General features: G+C 33.1%; 1 protein-coding gene across 1 annotated transcript in view; it reads left to right on the plus strand.

The window, feature by feature from the left end:
• Positions 1-208: 208 nt before the first annotated feature.
• LOC145307202 (uncharacterized) overlaps positions 209-20,368 on the plus strand; it is a 360,433-nt gene continuing 340,273 nt past the window's right edge. Inside the window, exons 1-13 of the mRNA XM_080149582.1 lie at positions 209-364; positions 1,477-1,576; positions 2,850-2,899; positions 3,351-3,454; positions 3,987-4,102; positions 4,617-4,696; positions 4,948-5,010; positions 5,908-5,970; positions 6,682-6,754; positions 7,260-7,335; positions 7,767-7,812; positions 8,643-8,714; positions 9,033-9,096. Of these exons, the coding sequence (XP_080005708.1) occupies positions 280-364; positions 1,477-1,576; positions 2,850-2,899; positions 3,351-3,454; positions 3,987-4,102; positions 4,617-4,696; positions 4,948-5,010; positions 5,908-5,970; positions 6,682-6,754; positions 7,260-7,335; positions 7,767-7,812; positions 8,643-8,714; positions 9,033-9,096 (992 nt within the window). The 5' untranslated portion in view covers positions 209-279. The remainder of the gene's footprint in view (positions 365-1,476; positions 1,577-2,849; positions 2,900-3,350; positions 3,455-3,986; positions 4,103-4,616; positions 4,697-4,947; positions 5,011-5,907; positions 5,971-6,681; positions 6,755-7,259; positions 7,336-7,766; positions 7,813-8,642; positions 8,715-9,032; positions 9,097-20,368) is intronic.

Below are 20,368 nucleotides of genomic sequence, written 5' to 3' on the forward strand. Positions count from 1 at the left end.
TGTCCCTACATTTCCACCTTGTCAAAACTAAAAATGACATTTTATCTACATGCTATGTTCACAAAATAGAGACGTCATTTTTTTTACAGGGTAAAGTTCTTAAGTGATAAGACAATGAATGTTAAATTAATCGACATCCCCATTCATGGGAAACAAAATTACCCCACATTTAGCTATAAAATCACCAATAGAAAATTTCCTCAATCGTGATTTAATGAAGGTCCCCCAGGTTTTGGAGTCCCCAATGATTTAAAGAATTAATTTAGAAGTATAATAAAAATGTTGAGAAAGTCCATTTTTCTGGTTCTACTCATTTTTAGTTCATTTCAAATTTTGATTCATGGATGTCCAATCCAAATAGAAGGTAATATAAATCTGGGAGGGACATTGGACTTTATATTTTACTAGTACCCAAACATTTATACCATTTTTAAAAGCGAAGCTTTTCTAAAATTAGGGTCGGTTCGTACGTCCGTCCGTCCGAGATAGATATAAATTTAGGCATGTTAGAATTGTCCTATCGATTTCAAACTTTGCATGATGATTCCTGTAGTAGTTAGCTGTGATTTAGAAAGCGTAGCAACTCTATAATCATTACCAGAATGTCCGTAAGTCCATTTTAAACTTGTTGAATTTCTAAATTTTAACAACAAATTTTTATGTGATCTAATTATCCGTTTGATCTGATTTTTGGTATATTGATTCCTAGGACAACAAAGAACAATATTAAAAGCAAAGCAACTCTATACTCATGTTCTAAAATGTAAGTATGTCCATAAACATTATCACAAATATTTATAACTAAGCTGTGTATAGATAAACAAGGATGACAAGTTGACAACATCCATAAAAGCAAAGCTCTGAAACAGTAGAACAGACGTCATTAACTGGTGTAAAGTGTCAGAACTGAATATGCAATTTATAAATATATAAGTTTTGACAAAATTGTACGTAAATTTGTTGCAAAATATCTTAAATACAGAATACTGTTTAAAGATATACTGACATTTTTAGGACGTGATTATAGAGATGCTTTGCAATTTGAAGTTTTAAAATGTACACATCCTTTAAATTCAAAAATCTTCAAAAATATTGCCTATGTAAAACCGGTTTTAAGGCATATTTTGTCGGAATAATCCTTTTTAAATATTTGCTTTTTTTCTATGCATAATTTAAAAAAAAACGCATTTCTCTTGTATGACCCTGTATTAATCTATCTAATTATATCTATCAACTTATCATCATTTCAATCTATCCAATGATCATCATTTTAATCAATCCTATTATGATGATTAACTAATCCAAAGGGGAATAAGTTTGTGCTTGCATTTCGTAAAAAACGTGAGTTAGCTTCAGTCAAAAGCGATTATTAAGTCTAATTGTTAATAAAAATGCATTTAATTTTACTATGCGTTGTGCCAATATTAAGAACACTTATACTTAATAATGCTTTTGACTGAAGCTAACTCTTTGTAGGATATTCCTGGGAGTTTAATGAGGATGTGAGTATGGTTATCACCGGAGTTGGAAGTGTTGACCTCTGTGTGTCCAAGTGTAACAAGGAGCTCTCATGTGCAGGAAACATATTTCCCAGGATTACTCGTACTATAGTTTTTGTACGAAAGTACGATTGTACAATTTTTTGTCTAAATAAAAAGTCTTATAAGTGTAACAAGGAGCTCTCATGTGCAGGAAACATATTTCCCAGGATTACTCGCACTATAGTTTTTGTATGAAAGTACGATTGTACAATTTTTTGTCCGAATAAAAAGTTTTATAAGTGTAACAATGAGCTCTCTTGTGCAGGAAACATATTTCCCAGGATTACTCGTACTATAGTTTTTGTACGGAAGTACAATTGTACAATATTTTGTCCGAATAAAAAGTCTTATAAGTGTAACAAGGAGCTCTCATGTGCAGGAAACATATTTTGCAGGATTAATCGTACTATAGTTTTTTGTACGAAAGTATGATTGTACAATTTTTTGTCCGAATAAAAAGTCTTATAAGTGTAACAAGGAGCTCTCATGCGCAGAAAACATTTTTCCTATATCGCTTTAAAACCAATTAATATCTAGTTCTCAGCTATTCCAAAAAATTATATCTAGTATCGTATTATATCAAGCTTTCTACGAATATAAAAATGTATCATTATAAAATTAAAGTTTTTTTAGCCCCAAGTGCTTATAATTGTACATTCTATATCCGTGGAAAGCTGTTTATAATAGGATGCGAGAAATAACTATTCCTATATTGTTTTGATCCAATTAATTGGATTAGAATGGTTCTCAGCCATACTAAAAAATTTTAGTTCAATCATCGAACTATATCCAGTTTTTTTTACGAATATAAAAATGTACAATCACAAGGCCTTTGGGATCTTGGGGATAAAAAAAACTTGTTTTAATCTTATGATTTTACTTTTTATATCCATGGAAAGCTGTTTATAACACAATACAAGAAATAACTATTACCAGGATTACAGTCTTTGAATATTTTTTATTACTCATTATATAGTTTTAGTACGATAGTACGATTGTACAATTATTTTGTCCGATTAAAAAAAATCTTATATTCATAGAAATTTATGACACCAAAGTTAAAGGTTAAACTATGAAAACTAATAGTAAACAATACATAATTTCATTCATCCCAAACTGTTAAAGTCACATAGTTAAGAGCTTCATCAATTCATTGGCCAAGGCCCTAACTATTGAAAGCAAGCTTTTGTTCATTATTTCTTGGTCAAAACTTGGTCTGTTGGTGGAAATTTACTAATGCCACAGTATAATATACAGTGTGTATTATTAATAAAATCCAAAATGATATTATCAAATATGTTGATTGTTAGGGTATACGTGGCAAGAAGGACAACAACTGCTCTGTGTTCTCTTCAATAAGGAACTTTATACCTTTTTTCATAATTACAGTTCATATAAGTTATATTTTGTTTAACTACTGTTTATATAAGGTATATTTCATATAATTACAGTTTATATAAATCATATTTCATACAATAACAGTTCATATAATATTTCATATTTAATTGTACAATAGAATATATGTCAGGTATTGTCAGTTTCATGACTCTGCCCCTTAAAGGGCGGTTTGGTCCGATTTTCACAATAGCATTTCTCCTATTACTCGCCCCTGTGGGAGGGCTCTAACCCTGCTGGGCCAATTGCCTAACCCTGTAGGGTAATCATTAACATTTACGTAACCTAAAATACCCTATCAAACGCTACTGTAAAACTACAACGAAATGACCTTTAAAGGGCAATGTCAAGAAACCCATAATACCCAATTTGTCTGATTGAGATCCAAATCCAAATACTGATATCAATATGTTTAGTTGAGGAACCTTCATGTTTGTGAGAATTGTATTAGTGGAAGCAAACTCCAGAGGATAGATGGTGGCTGCTCTATGGGAGTTGATGATATTTTAGCTTGGGAGGTAGGTACTTGTTCTATGATAGTTGATGATATTTTAGATTAGTAGGTAGGTACTTCTGTTATGGGAGTTGATGATATTTAAGTTAGGGAGGTTGGTACTTGTTTTTTGGGAGTTCATTATATTTTAGTTTGGTAGGTAGGTACTTGTCCTATGATAGTTGATGATGTTTTAGTTTGGGAGGTAGGTATTTGTTCTATGGGAGTTGATGATATTTTAGCTAGGTAAGTAGGTACTTGTTCTAAGGGAGTATTTTGGAGGTAGGTACTTATTCTACAGGAGTTGATGGTATTTTAGCTAAGTACCTTGTTTGGTAGGTAGGAACCTGCAGCCTGCAGGTAGGTACATGCTCTGTGATGGTACTTTAGCATTTACCCAAGCTCTTTGTATTTTGAATGTGTGGTAAAGATTAATTAAAGGAAAAGTAATAATGTAATTTAATATTAGTTCTCACATTGTATTATAAACAGCTTTTCGCAGATATTTTTAATTAATCGGTTTCGAATGTATGTACATATATGAGAAAAAATTATAGGATTCTGCTACTGCTACAGACTGTATGGAATCCTGTGTAGATCTACCTGAATGCTCAGCTTACACATGGTATAATCAATCTGCTGTCATCCAAAATGCTTGTTATCTCTTCAGGAGGTAAGATTTTTAAAGATTCTTTTTAGCACAGTATCTTAAAAGACAGCAATCTTTAGATCTTAATTTTGAGGTCCTCTAATCATATTTTATATAATATTGTCAGGTTTCTTTACCAAAACCTGATCCAATTCTGAGATTCACAAATAATATTTTGAATTTTGTGGTCAGGTTTCTACACCAAAACATGACCAAATTCTGAGGTCTCTACACACATTTTATATGGTCAGGTTTCTGTACTTGAACTGAAAAACCTGACCAAATTAATCATATTTTATATTATGGTCAGGTTTCTGTACCAAAACCTGACCAAATGCTAAGGTTCTTTTATCATATTTTATGTTATGGTCAGGTTTCTGTACCAAAAACATGCCCAATTATGAGATACTTTAATCATTTTTTATATTGTATAGTCAAGTTTATAGACCAAAACATTGCACAATTATAAGGTTCTCTAACCATATTCTATGGTAAGGTATCTACACCAAAACCTGACCCAATTCTTTATATTATATAGTTGTGAGGAGGTGCGAGAATGTTCTTTCTGTGAATCTGGAAGGTTGGGATGCTTTAATGGAGACAATACTTCTACTTCTGGTAATTTAACTATAGAAGATTTTTTTTTTTTTGGGGGGGGGGAGAATTTATGGAAAATATAGAAGTTGAGAGGGGGGGGGGTTATATTGTACTTATAAAAGATTTGGGGAGGGGGAGGAATTAATGGTATTTCAACTAAAGAAGATTTAGTATATAACAGGTGTTAATGTTCGTTTGTCCTATGGTTCCAAAGCTTGGCTTTTATGGATGTTGTCATCCTTGTTTTCTCCTAATACAATGTATATTTATAGTGAGACCTACTTCTCCTACTGTTGAACCAACACACTCTTCAGATGCTTCCACTTCAGCTACTGGTAAAATTTTAAAAAGATTACTTTTCCTTCACTTTCCCTTCACTTTCCCTTCAATCTCTCTTCCTTTTCCCTTTACTTTTCCTTCACTTTTCCTTCACTTTCCCTTCACTTTTTCTTCTCCTTCTCTTCCTTTTCCCTTCACTTTTCCTTCACTTTCCCTTAACTTTCTCTTCCTTTTCCCTTCACTTTTCCTTCACTTTCTCTTAACTTTTCTTTACTTTCCCTTCACTCTCTCTTCCTTTTCCCCTTCTTTTCCCTTCACTTTCCCTTCACTTTCTCTTCACGTTCCCCTCACTTTTCTTTCACTTTCCCTTGTGATGTCTACTTCCCCTACTGTTGAACCAACACAGTTTTAGATGCATCAACTTCAGTTACTGGTAACATATTTCTCATATTCATTATTAATTAATTGATTAAACTTGCAGTCAGACTGCTTTTTTAGCCACTACTGCAGATAATTAATGTGTAAATTTTTAACCCATTTCTTTCTGGTATAAATGTTATTTATGACATTGTATAATAGACAGCTTTCCGCAGATATAAAAATGAAAAATTATAAAAGAAAAACCCGTTTTGTTAGATTCAAGGGGGCAAAGTTTATTGTCAGAAAATTTTAAGATATGGGGGGTGAAATTCTACTAGTAACCAAAGTTTTCAATCATAACCAGGGAGGGAGGATGGGATATTGGACTGTAAATCATAATGGTGTTCAAGGTTTATAACTTAGTTATCTTATCTGTTGGCTCTAAAACTTTGGGTACTTTTATTCAATTTTAAACTGGTAGTGTCCATTAATTTTATCTACAGAGTATAGGGTAACTTTATTTATCATTATGGGGGATTTATTAAAATTTTATTGTCCATTGTATTATATATCCCATAAGATTTTGTATCTAGATATGACATCAGATGATCCGCAAACAACCCAGCAGACAACTGAATTGCCTACAGAATCAACAGGTCAACAGATTTATAAAGAAAAACTTACTTTCCCTTCACTTTCCTTTCACTTTCCTGTCACTTTCCCGTCACCTTCCCTTTACCTTCCCTTCACATTATCAACAGATTTATAAAAAGCAAAGCTTACTCTAAAATATTTACGATCGCTTTCCCTTCACTTTCACTTCACTTTTCCTTTCTTTTACTTTTTCTTGCCCTTCACTTTCCCTTTACTTTCCCTACACTTTCCCTTTGCTTTCCCCTCACATTCCATTCACTTTCCTTTCAATTATCCTTCATTTTCCCTTAACTTTCCTCCATTTTCCCTTCATTTCCCTTTCTTTTCCTTCATCTTCCTTCATTTCCCTTCATTTTCCTTCATTTTCCTTAGTTTCCCTTCACTTTCCGTCTATTTTAACTTCATTTCTCATCACTTTCCCTTCACTTTCACTTCTTGTTCCCTCTACCTTCTCTTCACTTTTCCTTCACTTTCCCTTCATTTTCCCTGACAACATATGGCAAATCTGCTTGTCGCCGGGGAGGTGAAAGGTTTGAATCTCAAGCCTACACTGCTTCATGACTAAAGACATTAAAAATGTCTGGTGTGGGACATACATAGTAAGAGTAGAGTGAATGCCTTGGCCCGTAAACAGGCTCAACTCACTACTATGCACAAAGGAGAATCCCGCTCTTACAAGGTATTGATGTTGTCATCCTAGTTTTTATAATTAGTTGAGAGTACAACAACAACATCTGGAATTGTACCAGAAGGACCATGCTCAGAATACAAGATTTTAGATGACAGGTAAAAATTTACAGGTTTATTTCTTTTTGTGACAACGCCCTCTTAAATGGTATTCTTCACATTTCCTTTACTTTTCCTTCTCTTTAACTCCTCTTTCCCTTCACTATTCCCTCACTTTCCTTCACTTTCCTTCACTTTCCTTCACTTTCCTTCACTTTCCCTTCAATTTCTCTTTGCTTTACCTTCACTTTCCATTACTTTCCCTTTACTTACCCTTCTCTTTTCCTTCTCTTTCCCTTTACTTTACCTCCTCTTTCCCTTCACCCTTCCTTCACTTTCCTTTATATTCCCTTCTCTTTTCCTTCAAATTTCAATTCATTATAATAGAAATTAAAAAACACTTTTTGTTTTACTGGTACTAAGGGGACAAAGGCCCTGGCCTTTAAAGCCGTTTTTAATTCTAGAATTTTTGTTTTGTTTTCTTGGCAGTACATGGATTTTCAGTACAGCTGAACTCCAGTTCTAATCTGATTGTAAGCCATACTGGAACCATATATTTTTTTAGCACCAGGAGTACAGAGCATGAGTATGGTCCATATTGTGATCAAATTGATAACAGTTTTATCAGTCCTGATTGGCAGGTTCATTATTATTAATACCTATATTAGCAACAACTTTTACTACACAGAAACTGCATATTTTCAACAATTACAAAGGTTTCAATGTTGACAAGAAATTTTGGGTATTGTCAGTTTTGTGATATCGCCTCTTAAAGTTAGGTAAATTTTAATGATTTCTCCTCAGGGTAAGGCCCATCGCAGGGGCTAGAAATAGGAAAAAAGCTGCTGTGAAAATATGACGTAACGCCCCTGAACAAGCAATGTCATAAAAACCAACAGAACCCAAAATTTCAACTGTCTATCTTAGGTAGGAGCCAATAAATTACATTTCAGACAGACACACGGATATTTTGTATAATTTTAAAAATTACATAAGATAACGCCCCTAAAATAAAATGATGGACGTCCCTATTCTTCACTACTCATAATGGATTCCTTGTTGTTGTGTTTAGGGTGAAGGTTGGTACCGACTGCTGCCACCTGCTGGCATCAAAATTCCAGGAAATGTTCCATTCCAGAGGTGTGGAGAAGGGGGGTTTAGGGAGGTGTATCTATATCTCGGGAGAAATTATGGGAGATTCAACCACCCTCCATCCATCCTAATAACCTTTGACAAGGGTCTACACCCCCTAGATGGAGTGATGTCAAGTAAAGAAAATGCACCCTCTGTACCTATCCTCCATTTTTGATTAAGGGGAGTGTCAAATTTTCAGATGCGCTTCGCACACCTCTTTGGTAAAACCATGTGCACACCATTGTTTTATCCAATGAAAAAAATTTTAAATCACAAAACCTTTGTAAAAATTATCATTTTCAAATACAATTATAAGAGTAAAAAATCGTTACAGACATACAGATATGTAAAGTGGGGTTGGCCAAGCAATAATATTAATCTTGTATATTCATATGCATGATAATATGGTTTAATGCCCTTCAGACAACAAACCATTTGATTGTATCAAGTTGTGACTGTTTTGCGCCATGAAATTGCCCCTACTCCATCTACTTATGTCATGTACCTAACCTAGCAGCAGTAGGAACTATTTTAAACATCTTTAGTTGTGTTGCGTTGTTTAGATTTGAACTTATCACCTTACTGATAACAGGTGTATTGTGTTAAGCGATAATCACAAATGTTTTCTAATTATGGAAAATATAATGCTCATACTGCACCATTATTCAAAATATAATGCTCATACTGCATCATTATTCAAAATATAATGCTCATACTGCATCATTATTCAAAATATAATGCTCATACTGCACCATCATTCAAAATATAATGCTCATACTGCACCATTATCCAAAATTATGGAACATGTCTGTATCAGAATATGCTCCTGGCTACAACCATTGTGGCACCAATGTTCCTGCTTGGGCAAATTCATCTCATCCCCAGGGTAAAGTTTTAATTTAATTTATCCTGCTATTGATTTTTTAAAACAATTGTGTTAGGTTAAATGGCTAGGAAGCCAAATGTCAGTTATAGGTCAGTTACATGTAAAAAGTAAAATAATTTTTTAGATTAGGCTACCATTTTGGAAAATTATATCACATTATTGTCCATTGTCTTATCCCTTAAAATCCCTGGTTTTTGTTATATGTTACTGATAACCTCTTTGGATAACAAGGTTATTATGGTGTACCTGAACCTGGATAATCCCAGGAAGACAGAAACTATAGAAAAATAGCCTAAAACCATGTTTTATTATTTTCAGATTTACTTGTTGAAACTGAGATGACAATTTGCTTTAACAAAAAAGATGTAGAATGTGATCATTCAGGAATATTCAATTTGGCTTCAAAACCTATTGATATCCGCTGGATTATAACCAGTTCTCCTATAATTTTTCAATTTGATATTTGCGGAAAACTGTCTATAATACGAAGCGATAAAAAAACTTTTTAATTTTTAACTTCAATCAGCTTGATGATGGAAGGACAACCAAGTTTTTTTTGACGGGGTAAATGAGAAGTTTAAATTTTTAAAAAGAGTAACCTTTTTTTAAAATTGTTGGACGTCTATAGATGAAAATTGCAGAGATGGGAGGGGTTATTGGACGGTAAATTACACTAATACCCAATGATTTTTCATATTTGTTGGCTCAAAACTTTGGGTACCTGTGTTATTTATAGTGCAAAAATATCTCCCTCCTTGAAATTAAAGTTTAGGTGCCAGTGTTTGTACCGAAGGATCTCGCTAATCGCTGAACCATTCGGGTTCTCCTAGGTCCCAGGAAGGTTTATAACTATTTTGGGGGAGGGTACCACGTCCACCACCCTCCCAAGAGAAATCATAAAAAATCAAAATTTATTTTTACATGAAGACTTGAACGCAAGATATAAATGTTACATATTATTTTTTAAAAATCATTTAAAGTGTCACTAGATACCTCTAGGGGCGTAGCTGCTTGTATTGAATAAAAGTACCCCAGTACCCAATGTATTGAATATCAAATCTAGATGTTATAAAATGTGTAAACTGCGGAGAGTATTTTGTTTATTATCTCAAAGATGTGGAAAACTGTAGAAATAGGTAACAAGAGACTAGGGTTGGGCCGGATATCCGGTTTGGCTGGATACAGGATATCTGGCTGATTTTTAATGCTGGATATCCAGCCAGATATTGAAAATTGTCTGATGCCCATCAAATTTTCAGATATCCGGCTTATTTCTAATGCCGGATATCCAGTATCCGGCTGGATGATGAAAATTGCCCAATATCCAGCACATTTTTAGATATCCGGCTGATTTATAATGCCGGATATCCGGCCCAACCCTACTAGAAACATGTACTTTGAAGCCTGACTGACAGACGATACTAAATGCTCATTGGTACAGGGAATCTTCACCAAAAATTTCAGCTGTCTATCTTCAATAGCGCCTGAGAAATACATTTACTCTGACATGACAGGCAGACTGACAGACAAAGTGAATTATAGAGTAGCTTTGCTACTAAAACAAAGGATGACAAAACCTTTAAGCAGTAAAACACAATAATCATGAATGGCAAAACGGTCGGACAAAGAATGTTATAAAGTCAGTGGTCATTAAAAGAAAAGAAATCATCAATCCGTGTAATGGGATGCGATACTCTAAAACACACTTTCTATAATACAAAGTAGAACGATGTCTGTCCATTCGTCTGTCCTTCTGTCTGTCTGTCCGTCTTGGTAACTACTGAACCCATTGGATTCTACTCTTCAGGGAATATACCTACTGGTCCTGTGGTTGTTTTAGGCTATTTTTTTAGGGTGTGGGACACCCACAACCCCCCAAAAACAAAAAAAATCCCCCCCCCCTATTTAAAAAAAGGTTTTAGTGGTTGCATCTCTTAAATTACTTCTTGGGGCAAAGCTATATACAGTAACAGGATATCTGTAAATCTATTTTTACCAACAAATCTTGCCTACCGCTGAACCGATATGGTTCTCATTTACAATGTAGCTTCTCATTGTTCCTCTTGGGGGGAAGGTATCACCACCCTTCCAAGATAAATGACCCCCCTCCAAAAAAAATTAAATTGAATATGGGAGGATCGACTTACCCCCCTCCCCCTCATACAAGTAACAACAGTGTGTCCATTTAAAAATGTTTTTTTAAAAATGAAAATCATATCCTACATATAAAGTGGTAGTTCCTATGACAATTAGTCATTAAATTACATATTCATAACAAGGCATTTACATATTCAAGTCCTAAAATGGAAGATGAAGAAAATTCTTTAATGATGTCATAAAAATGAGGGATAAGGAGAGGAGTGGGAAAGAAAACACTTCTTGCTTTGTCTTCCTAAAATGCATAAAAATAAAATTCTTTGGTTAGTGATTAGTACTAATGTTCGTTTGTCCTTTTGTCTGATTTTGTCAGCTTAACTTTTCTTGAAGTTTGTCAAAGACGAAGAAAGTCCCTCAAGAAATCAGCATGTGACGTCATTAAAACGAGGGATTATCCATATCTTTTTTAGGGGTTTTCTTTCCCACTCCTCCTCTCCTCATCACTCATTTTTTTTAAGGGGCTTTCTCCGTCATCAGTTTGTCATTCAAAGTTGATGTAGGGTTGGACCGGATACTTTTTTGGCCGGATACCGGATATCCAGCTGATTTATAATGCCGGATATCCAGTACTGTCCAGATATCTGGTAAACGTTCTATATCCGGCAAATTACCGGATATCCGGCCGGATAACCAGATATCCGGCATTATAAAACAGCTGGATATCCTGAAACCGGATAGTTTAAATATCCGGTATCCGGCCGGATATTGAACATTGCCAGATCTGGCCCAACCCTAATTTGTTGCTTATGAATTTTCCGCAAAGTGCCTATGTAGCCCAGTAACCTCCTCCCCCCCCAAAAAAAAATTTGCGAGGTGAGGGGTGGGGGGGGGGGGAGAAAAGTGTTTTCATGTTTATGTATTTAGGTTAGATTATATAGGGTACATGGTCCATTTTTATATATTTACTTTAAAAAGAGAGAGGGTGGGGGGAGTTCTCTGCTCACAAGGCACTATGAGGAAAAGCACCTATTAATGTCTAGGTATTGTGCTTCTACTGACTGAAAGAAGAGTCCTACCAACCTGAAACTCATAATAGTTTTTTATTATAGCATCGTATTATGGTCAGCTTTCCGCATATGATTTTGTTAGCCAGGGCCTTCATATTAATTTTTTTTTATATTTGTGGAAAATTTGCTGTAATATGATGCTATAAAGGATTTTTCAGTATGGCTGAGAACCAGTTCCTAATCCAGCGGATATTAATCGGTTTTGAAACCATACTGGAAAAAAACCCAAATATTTGCATGAGTAGCGAAGCTATAACATTACCTCAGAGACTTCAGGGATAAGACTAGGGTCGGATACCGGATATCTGGTTGATTTCTACTGCCGGATATCGGGTATCTGAACGGATATCTGGCAAATTACCGGAAATCCGGCAGGATAACCGGATTGCTAACATTAAAAATCAGCCGGGTACCCGTCCGGATCCTGATATCCGGCGTTAAAAATTAGCCGGATATTTGGATGGTTTCAATATCCAGTATCCGGCCGGAAATTATAATAAATATCCAGCCAAACCGGATATCCGGCACAACCCTAGATAAGACACAATGTATAATAAATTCATTTACAACTCCAATGAGGAAAAACAAGATTATAATTATTGGTTAAAATGTATGGACACTACTAGATTTCAACTAACCATTCAATGAGGGAGGGGGCTTTGGGCTGTTTATTACACTAGTGCCCATAGTTTTTTAATAATGTTTTCTTATTCGTTGGCCTAACAACTTTTGGGGTTTTTAATGAATTTTGATTGGTTGTTTCACTAAGTTGATTGTCAAAATGTTTCAACCACTAATTGTAATTTACAGAATTTTGTGTATTATCATTGGAGATGTACATCAATATATTGGCCATTGTCTTATCCCTTTACATCTCTGATTGTTTAGCTACTTATGGATATGATTGTTTTTGTTGTATAATTTTTAAATAAATTTTTAATAATAATAATAAAGATTGTTTTATTATTTTTTCAATTTCTATTGGAAGGATGGTGGTAATCTCCCCCAAAAATAGTGATAAACCTTCCCTGGACCTATGATAAGCTTCACAGTAAAGAACCAAATCAGCTCAGTGGTCAGCTAGATCCTTCGCTACAAACAGACAGATAAACATCTTGGTTCATTTTTTATCCTGTTACTTAATTACACACTAGAATTTGATTATCATTTCTTTTTATAAGATTTTAATTAATTTATGTCAAAATCGATTTTAAATTTTGTTCACCCCCTACACGGCCCCCAAAAATAGCCAATGGGGGATGTTCAATGCAATTGCCAATATAAGAAGCTTTACTGTAAAGAAGAACAATATCGGATAAGCAGTTAGCGAGATCATTAGCTTCACACAGATATACAGATAAACATCCTGTTGTTTATGTAAGGACTACGCCCCCTAGAAGCCTCTAGTGGCACTTTAAATGTTTTTTTTAAAATAATACGTTATAATCTATCTTCATTGCGTTCAAGTTTCTATACGTAAATTTTTTTTTGATTTTTTATTTCTCTTGGGAGGGTGGTGGTACCCACCCCCAAAATAGTTATAAACCTTACCGGGACCTATGAGAAGCTACCCTGTTAATGAGAGCCCTATCTGTTCAGCGGTTAGCGAGATCCTTTGGTACAAACAAATAGACATCCTGTTACTTTAATAAAAAGTTATTTTTTGTGGATTTTTCCCCATTTATGCTTACTCGTTTCGCTGAATTTCTACATACAACACTCAAAGCATTTTCGAAATTTTAATTATAGTTAAAAATAAATCCGCTAGGTTTCGTGAAATTTTAAAAAAAGTAAAATTACTTCTTAAAGTATAAATAAAATTACCATCAACCAATATGTATACAATTACTTGTTTAGAATAATCGTTTTAAATTCTATTTATAATGTATAGTTTATTATTTTATGAGAGAAAGAAACATTTTTGTTATAAATAAATTCAAACAGCACTTCTCGAGTTACCCTATCATATAAAATAGTAAGCTTTTTTTGTCTGTAGCGTAGAATCTCGCTAAGTTCTGAACCAATATGGCCCACCTTTACAGCAAAGCTTCTTGCAGGTCCTGGGATGGTTTTAGGCTATTTTATTAGTACAAAAAAGCCTGGATATGGTTTTAAGCTATTTATCTGACCTTCCACATCCCTTCGAATATATAGCCCCTTAAAGATAGGGGCGCAGTAGCTACTCTATAATACAAAGTAGAACGATCTCTCTCTGTATGTTTTTTTGTTTGTCTGTTTGTAGCGAAGGATCTCGCTAACCGCTGAACCGATCGAGTTCTCCTTTACAGGGTAGCTTCTCATAAGACCTGGGAAGGTTTATAACTATTTTCTTGCGGGGTGGAACACCCTAAACCCCCCCCCCCCCCCCAAAAAAAAAAAAAAAAAAAAATGGTGGGGTCACGAATAATTGGTTTGATCAAACCTCTTGGGGCAAAGCCCCTAGAGGCTAGGGGCGAAGCCGGTAGTAATAAAATAATTTTCTAGCATATATAGAGTGGAGTTTGATAATCTTAAAGGAATTTATGGATAGATTGATTGATTATGATACACAAAATTATCCCTTCTATAGAATAAAATCAACAATTGAAAAGTTTTGAACCATGTTATGTAGTAAAATTTCAATTACATATATATTCTTAAGGAATTGTTTTTTTTTTCTATCAGAGATACCTCAAAGGAACCCTCCCTCTAAATAGATGTAAACCTTCCCAAGACCTATGAGAAGCTTTACTGTAAAGGAGCACCATATCAGCCTAGCATGCAATCACACACGAAACAGACAGACATCCTGTTACTTTTATATACAACTAGCGGCCATGCCCCTAGCATCTACAGGCTATATAATCTATAGCCAACGAATAAGAAAACATTATTATACCACTTCGGGGACTAATAAACAGCCCATTGTCCCCTTCCTTCCTGGGAAAATTATGTTTTACTACTATATAAAGTCTAACAGCTCTACGACTGTAGCAAAGAGAGAAGCTATGTATTTTGATAAATATAGAAGTTATTTTTGGTTATCTTTTCATCTATCATTTTCAAAAGACAAATGGTACTTCAAAACTATGAATCAATTCCTTTATATTATCTCTGTTTTAAAAAATACAAATCATAAAAAAGATAAGCTGGGATATTTTTTGAAAAATTTATTTTTTTCCCACAAAAAAATAATAATTGTTTCGTCCAGGGATCTAAAGGGATAAGACAATGGCCGATAATTTGATGTACATGATCCACATTTGTCTGTTTGTGTAATGTTAGGGTAGTAAAGGTTATATTGGGCTATTTATTACACTAATTGTTAAAAAAGTTGAGTATCGAAAGATTTCAACCACTAATTGTTAATGGGAGGGAGGATAATTATTTATTTTAATTATTGATAGATTAATGTAAATCCTCAATGATGATATACAAAAATATCACTTGTGTAATTTACAAACAGTGGTTGAACCATTAGGACACTCAACTTAAAGAACTAACCATTTAAAATTCAATAAAAGTCACCAAAGTTGTTAAGTCAACGAATAAGAAAACGTTATTATACAACTTTGGGGACTAGCGTAATAAACAGCCAAATGTCCCCAACCCCTCCTCTTAATTTAAATTTAAGTAGTTACATGGCGGATCTACGACTAGCAAAACTACAGCCAACCTACTTACATAATCACAGTGATTTAACTTTCATAAACACAGCAATTTGACTGTCATTAACACAGTTTTATTGTCGTACGGCCCTAAAAAGGCGGCAAAGTTGACATATACGAATTTTGGCTAATTTTGACTTATTTTTTAGAGTGATGATTTTCTATAATAAGGGTTGGTTCGACTTTAAAGTTTAGCTTTTTACATTAATTTAGACATGTTAGAAAGGGGGGAGGCAAATGACTTCAACTCCCCCTTTCCTGAAATATAGCTAATAGAAAAATTCTATATTCAGAGATTCAGTGTAAAATTAATGACGTTAAAGGTTAAGTTCTTCTGTGATAAAAATTTCACAAATTATTAAATTTAGTTCTATAGTATTGTTATTTATTTGCCGAAAACTAGAAAAGAAAACTTTTTATAAGAAGTTGCTGGTAATTTAAAACACATTTGTATAATATACAAGAATTAAGTTATGTTTATTTTGAATTAGATTTTTTTATTCAGTTTACAAAATTACTTAGAATTATATCAATAATAATTGTATATTTTTCATTAAATCTAATTGGAATATGTCAGGAATATAGCTGGGGGAGGGGTAAGTAAATAGCCTAAAACACCGAAGGAACACTAGCTATTTCTTTGAACAGTAGAGCCAAATCTGTTGAGAAGTTACCAAGATCTTAAGTTTCAGACAGAAATTGTAATACTTTACATTATAGATGATATAGCAGAGTTGGATTCATAAAAAAATTAGGGTTGCTGGTGAGGCAAAATTATTTTTGTGAAAAATCCTCCAAAATCAACAAAAATTAAATAAAATTATAAAAGGGTTATTGACATAAGATTTTGTTTAATTTTTGTAGATATTTTATGTAATTTTGGAGAATTAAAAAAAAAAAATTTGCCTCACCAGCGAGCAGCGACCCTAATTTTTTAAATAATCCACCACAGGATTTAACTTTCCAATCTTTCCACGATTGCTATATAATGTAGAGCTGGATCTTTAAATGTGTAGCCGTTGTCGTTGCCGCTGCAAATCTGATAAACCTAAAAAAAAAGAGAAAGATTTGACAAAGATATTTTATGCATTGATGTTAATTTTTTTCTGGCTGTTTAATTACTGAAGCCATAAATAACCATAAATCTTAACAAAATAATCAATGCAATTTAATTATTATGAAACCATTCCTAGAAATATCTTTTTTTCTATTTTATTATACAAATTACCCAAAAAAAATCTTTTTAGAGTTTAATATTTTTAAAAATACATGTTGAAATAAAGTAAAAATTACAAAATTATTTTATGCTTAAATACTAAATAAATATTAAAAATTATATATTATTAAATTTTGAATGATTACAAAAAATGTCCAATTACTATTCAAAATAAATATTACAAGAAATAATTTATAATCCAATATTCCTTTGAATATTTATCAATGCTTGATCGTCCTTAATTCTTTTTCCAATAAGAAGTTTTTTTTTATTATTTATTGAAAATTAACAAGCTTTCGTCATTATTAATGTTTATTTCTATTTGTATTCAGCTTCATTGGTATATTAGAGGTGTTATCCTTTACAGTACTTTTACAACACATAACCACCCCCTCCATTGGAAATAATTATTCAAAGTGAGGGGACAGTAGAAAGTAATTAAATAAGTAATTAAGTGTTTTGTAAAAGACAAAGTTTAGTTGAACCTTAATTACTTATATAGTTGTTTTAAAGGGTACTACATGAATGCTAAATAAGGCTATTCCATATGCATGAAAGGATATGTTTATAAGCATGAGGTATACTTATTTCTATGACAACTCTAAGTCCTACTTTAAAGGAACCTTGCAAGAAATACCCAGGGATAAGGGATAGGAAACCTGGCCATTAATTAGGTCCCGTCCTAGATTCAAAAGGGATATTGCAACTTTTACCAATTCCTAATTAAATGTCCTCACTGGCGGACGCTCCCAAGTAGCTATCGCTCTAAACCAATAAGGATCGGCCTGTTTTGTATCAACCAATAGCCAATTGGCGGATGGAGATATAAAAAACGCAGTATTCAAAATTGAAGAAAATATTTGAAATGGTCTGCTTGTAAGAAACAATAATAAAAGGTGTTTTATCACATCAGCTTAATTATCAAATCTGCCCAGAGTTTTACATCAAAAAAGTACCATATATAAAAAATAAAAGTAGAGAGATTATTTTTTGGAAAGTGGGTAGCTACGAATTATTAATTTGGTAGTTTATAAATGAAATGTTGTATTTTAAATTTTAAAACTTTAAACGGAATTGATTAAAACACCTAATGTACTAATAAATGCTAAAAAGTACAAAAAACATTATTCTACTCACATGGAAAAAGAAGAATTGATAGAAGGTTACCCAAGTACTTATTTACTTATTGTACTAAATTTATTTAGAATTTTAATAAGCAATGATAAAATAATATTTTCAAATAAAATTTTACTCTTTAATAAAAATGCAAGAGACAAAAAAACATCATAACGTGATTTTAACAAAAGCCATTAATGTATAGGTTTATAAAAAGTTATATTATTACTTTAGACTAGCTACCTGAATTTTATTCTATACTTTATCTACACACACAAACAACTATTTCATTAGCATTGATAACGAGCTAATGCACCATCCCATAACTGGTTTTTTAGGCCTAGGCTTGAAATAGGCCTGAAATAATATTTTCCTATGATTCCTATCCCTTATCCCTTATCCAAGGAATTCCCCCTACTCTCACTATTTATGTTGTGCACCTGACATAGCAGCAGTAAGAAATATTTTTATAGTTATGATGCAATGTTGGGCCAAGATTCAAACCTATTACCCCCAGACAATGAGCAGATACACTATGTGCTAAGCCATGATAGCGGTTAAAAAAAAGGTTGGATTCTGATATTATTTCAGATGATCCCTCTGATTTATATTCTACATATATGTATGTTTTTTTATTATCTTGACATGTTTTAATATTTATGCACTTCCCTACTTGTTGATATTGTAATCCTTGTTTTCAGTAGATATAAAGAATTTTTTTTAAGAACAAAACAAAATAAGATTTGAAATATTTTCTGAAGATAGTATAAAGGTGCAAAACTTGCAACTGAAGCATATCAAGTAGAGCATCTGCTTTAACAAGGAGGTGATAAGTCTTTATCTAGGCCCAAACTAAAAATCTTAAAAGTTTTACCTACTGTAGCTATGCCAAATTTGCGACATTAATAGTCAGAGTTTGGGAAATGCCATAGCCTGAAGCAATCTTAATACCATGTTTTGTCAGGATTTCCAAATAAAACTCATGCACTTGTTAGGATATTAGTGCTTTAAAATTATTATCAACTATCCCAAGAGGTATACAATTACACTATATACATTGACAAACCTCCCTTTATATTTTATATATATATATGTTGATACATTAGTTTGAAATGGGAAAGTTTACTTCAGTCTGCTTATGTGGATTGAGCAAACAACTTATCATATAATAATAAAATTAATTTGCTAATACCCTTTTCAAACAAAATGGAAATCTTAGAATTTATAAGATTTATTGTCTTTACCATTTCCTTTGTTATGTTCTGCTACCAATTCAACACAGCTACCTTGAACTTGATGAACCCAGGACTAGTAGATATCAATCATGAAAAATATGCCACTGGTGATGATATGCCACTTGTCATAGTGTGTCCCACAAATCAGACCAATATTACAAGAATGAGGGAACTAGATTATGATGATTATGAACATCTGGATCACCTGCTTGAAGGATCTGTTAACTGTAATGGAACAACAAGGTGTATTTCATGGGGAGCACATGCAAATCTTACTTTTGATAAGCTCAAAGAACAAGCATTTGATATGGTAAAATTTAATAGATCATACGTAGCTGCAGGATTTAATATAACATTCCTACCAGGTTATGGGATGTGCAAAGAAACTTTATTTAAAAATTATAGACAGGAAATTGAATTATGGCATTGCGGTGAAGGGTTTGTCAGAGCATTCCTAACAGATAGAAATTACAGAAGTTACATCATGCCTGATACTTCTTCTCATGTAGGAAAGGAAATTGTTTGCAATCCACACAGAATGCATTACTTCAATGTCCAGATTCACGAAAGAAACAACTGCAATAATAATGAAAATCCAATGTCAAATGAAGATTATAAGAAATGTGTTGATGATAAAATACAACAGGAATTTAAAGAAAACAAGGTTGAATGTGTCCCACCATGGCTATCAAACAACAACCAATGTAACCAAACTTACCCTAAATACTATTCCGAGTTTTATGGTCAAAATTTTCAGCTTTACTTTTCTAGAAACTATACACATATGGTTGGTATGTTGAGTAATATCCGATTTGAAGAGGAATGCAGACAATCTTGCAAAGAAACAACTTATGTTGTAAATGAAAAGGGAGCAAAGAATTCTAATGAGAGTGATGCTTACATAACTTTCAATGAGAAAGTTATTGTTACAGAGAAGGTGCTAAACTATGATATGTTCAAATATATCATTGATGTTGGCAGTAGCATGGGACTCTGGTTGGGTCTATCTGTCCTGGGACTTCATGATCTGGTTGTCTTGGCAGTTCAATTCATCAACAACAGCTTCATCATCAAGAAGATAAGATCTGCAGTCACCAAATAAGATAAAGGTATTTTTGAGTTTTATCAACACTAAAAGCTTGTATATTTATTAGTCTCTTTCAAATATTTTATGCGTTTAAAATTTTTTTAATTTCAAGAGCTTATAACATTTTAATTTATTTTTTAGAAAGTTTGGTATGCAGAAAATGGCTGAAAAGTTCTAATGCAGAGTTAC

This window comes from Acartia tonsa, chromosome 15, assembly GCF_053477335.1.
Source record: "Acartia tonsa isolate MP-2025a chromosome 15, ASM5347733v1, whole genome shotgun sequence".
NCBI lineage: Eukaryota > Metazoa > Arthropoda > Copepoda > Calanoida > Acartiidae > Acartia > Acartia tonsa.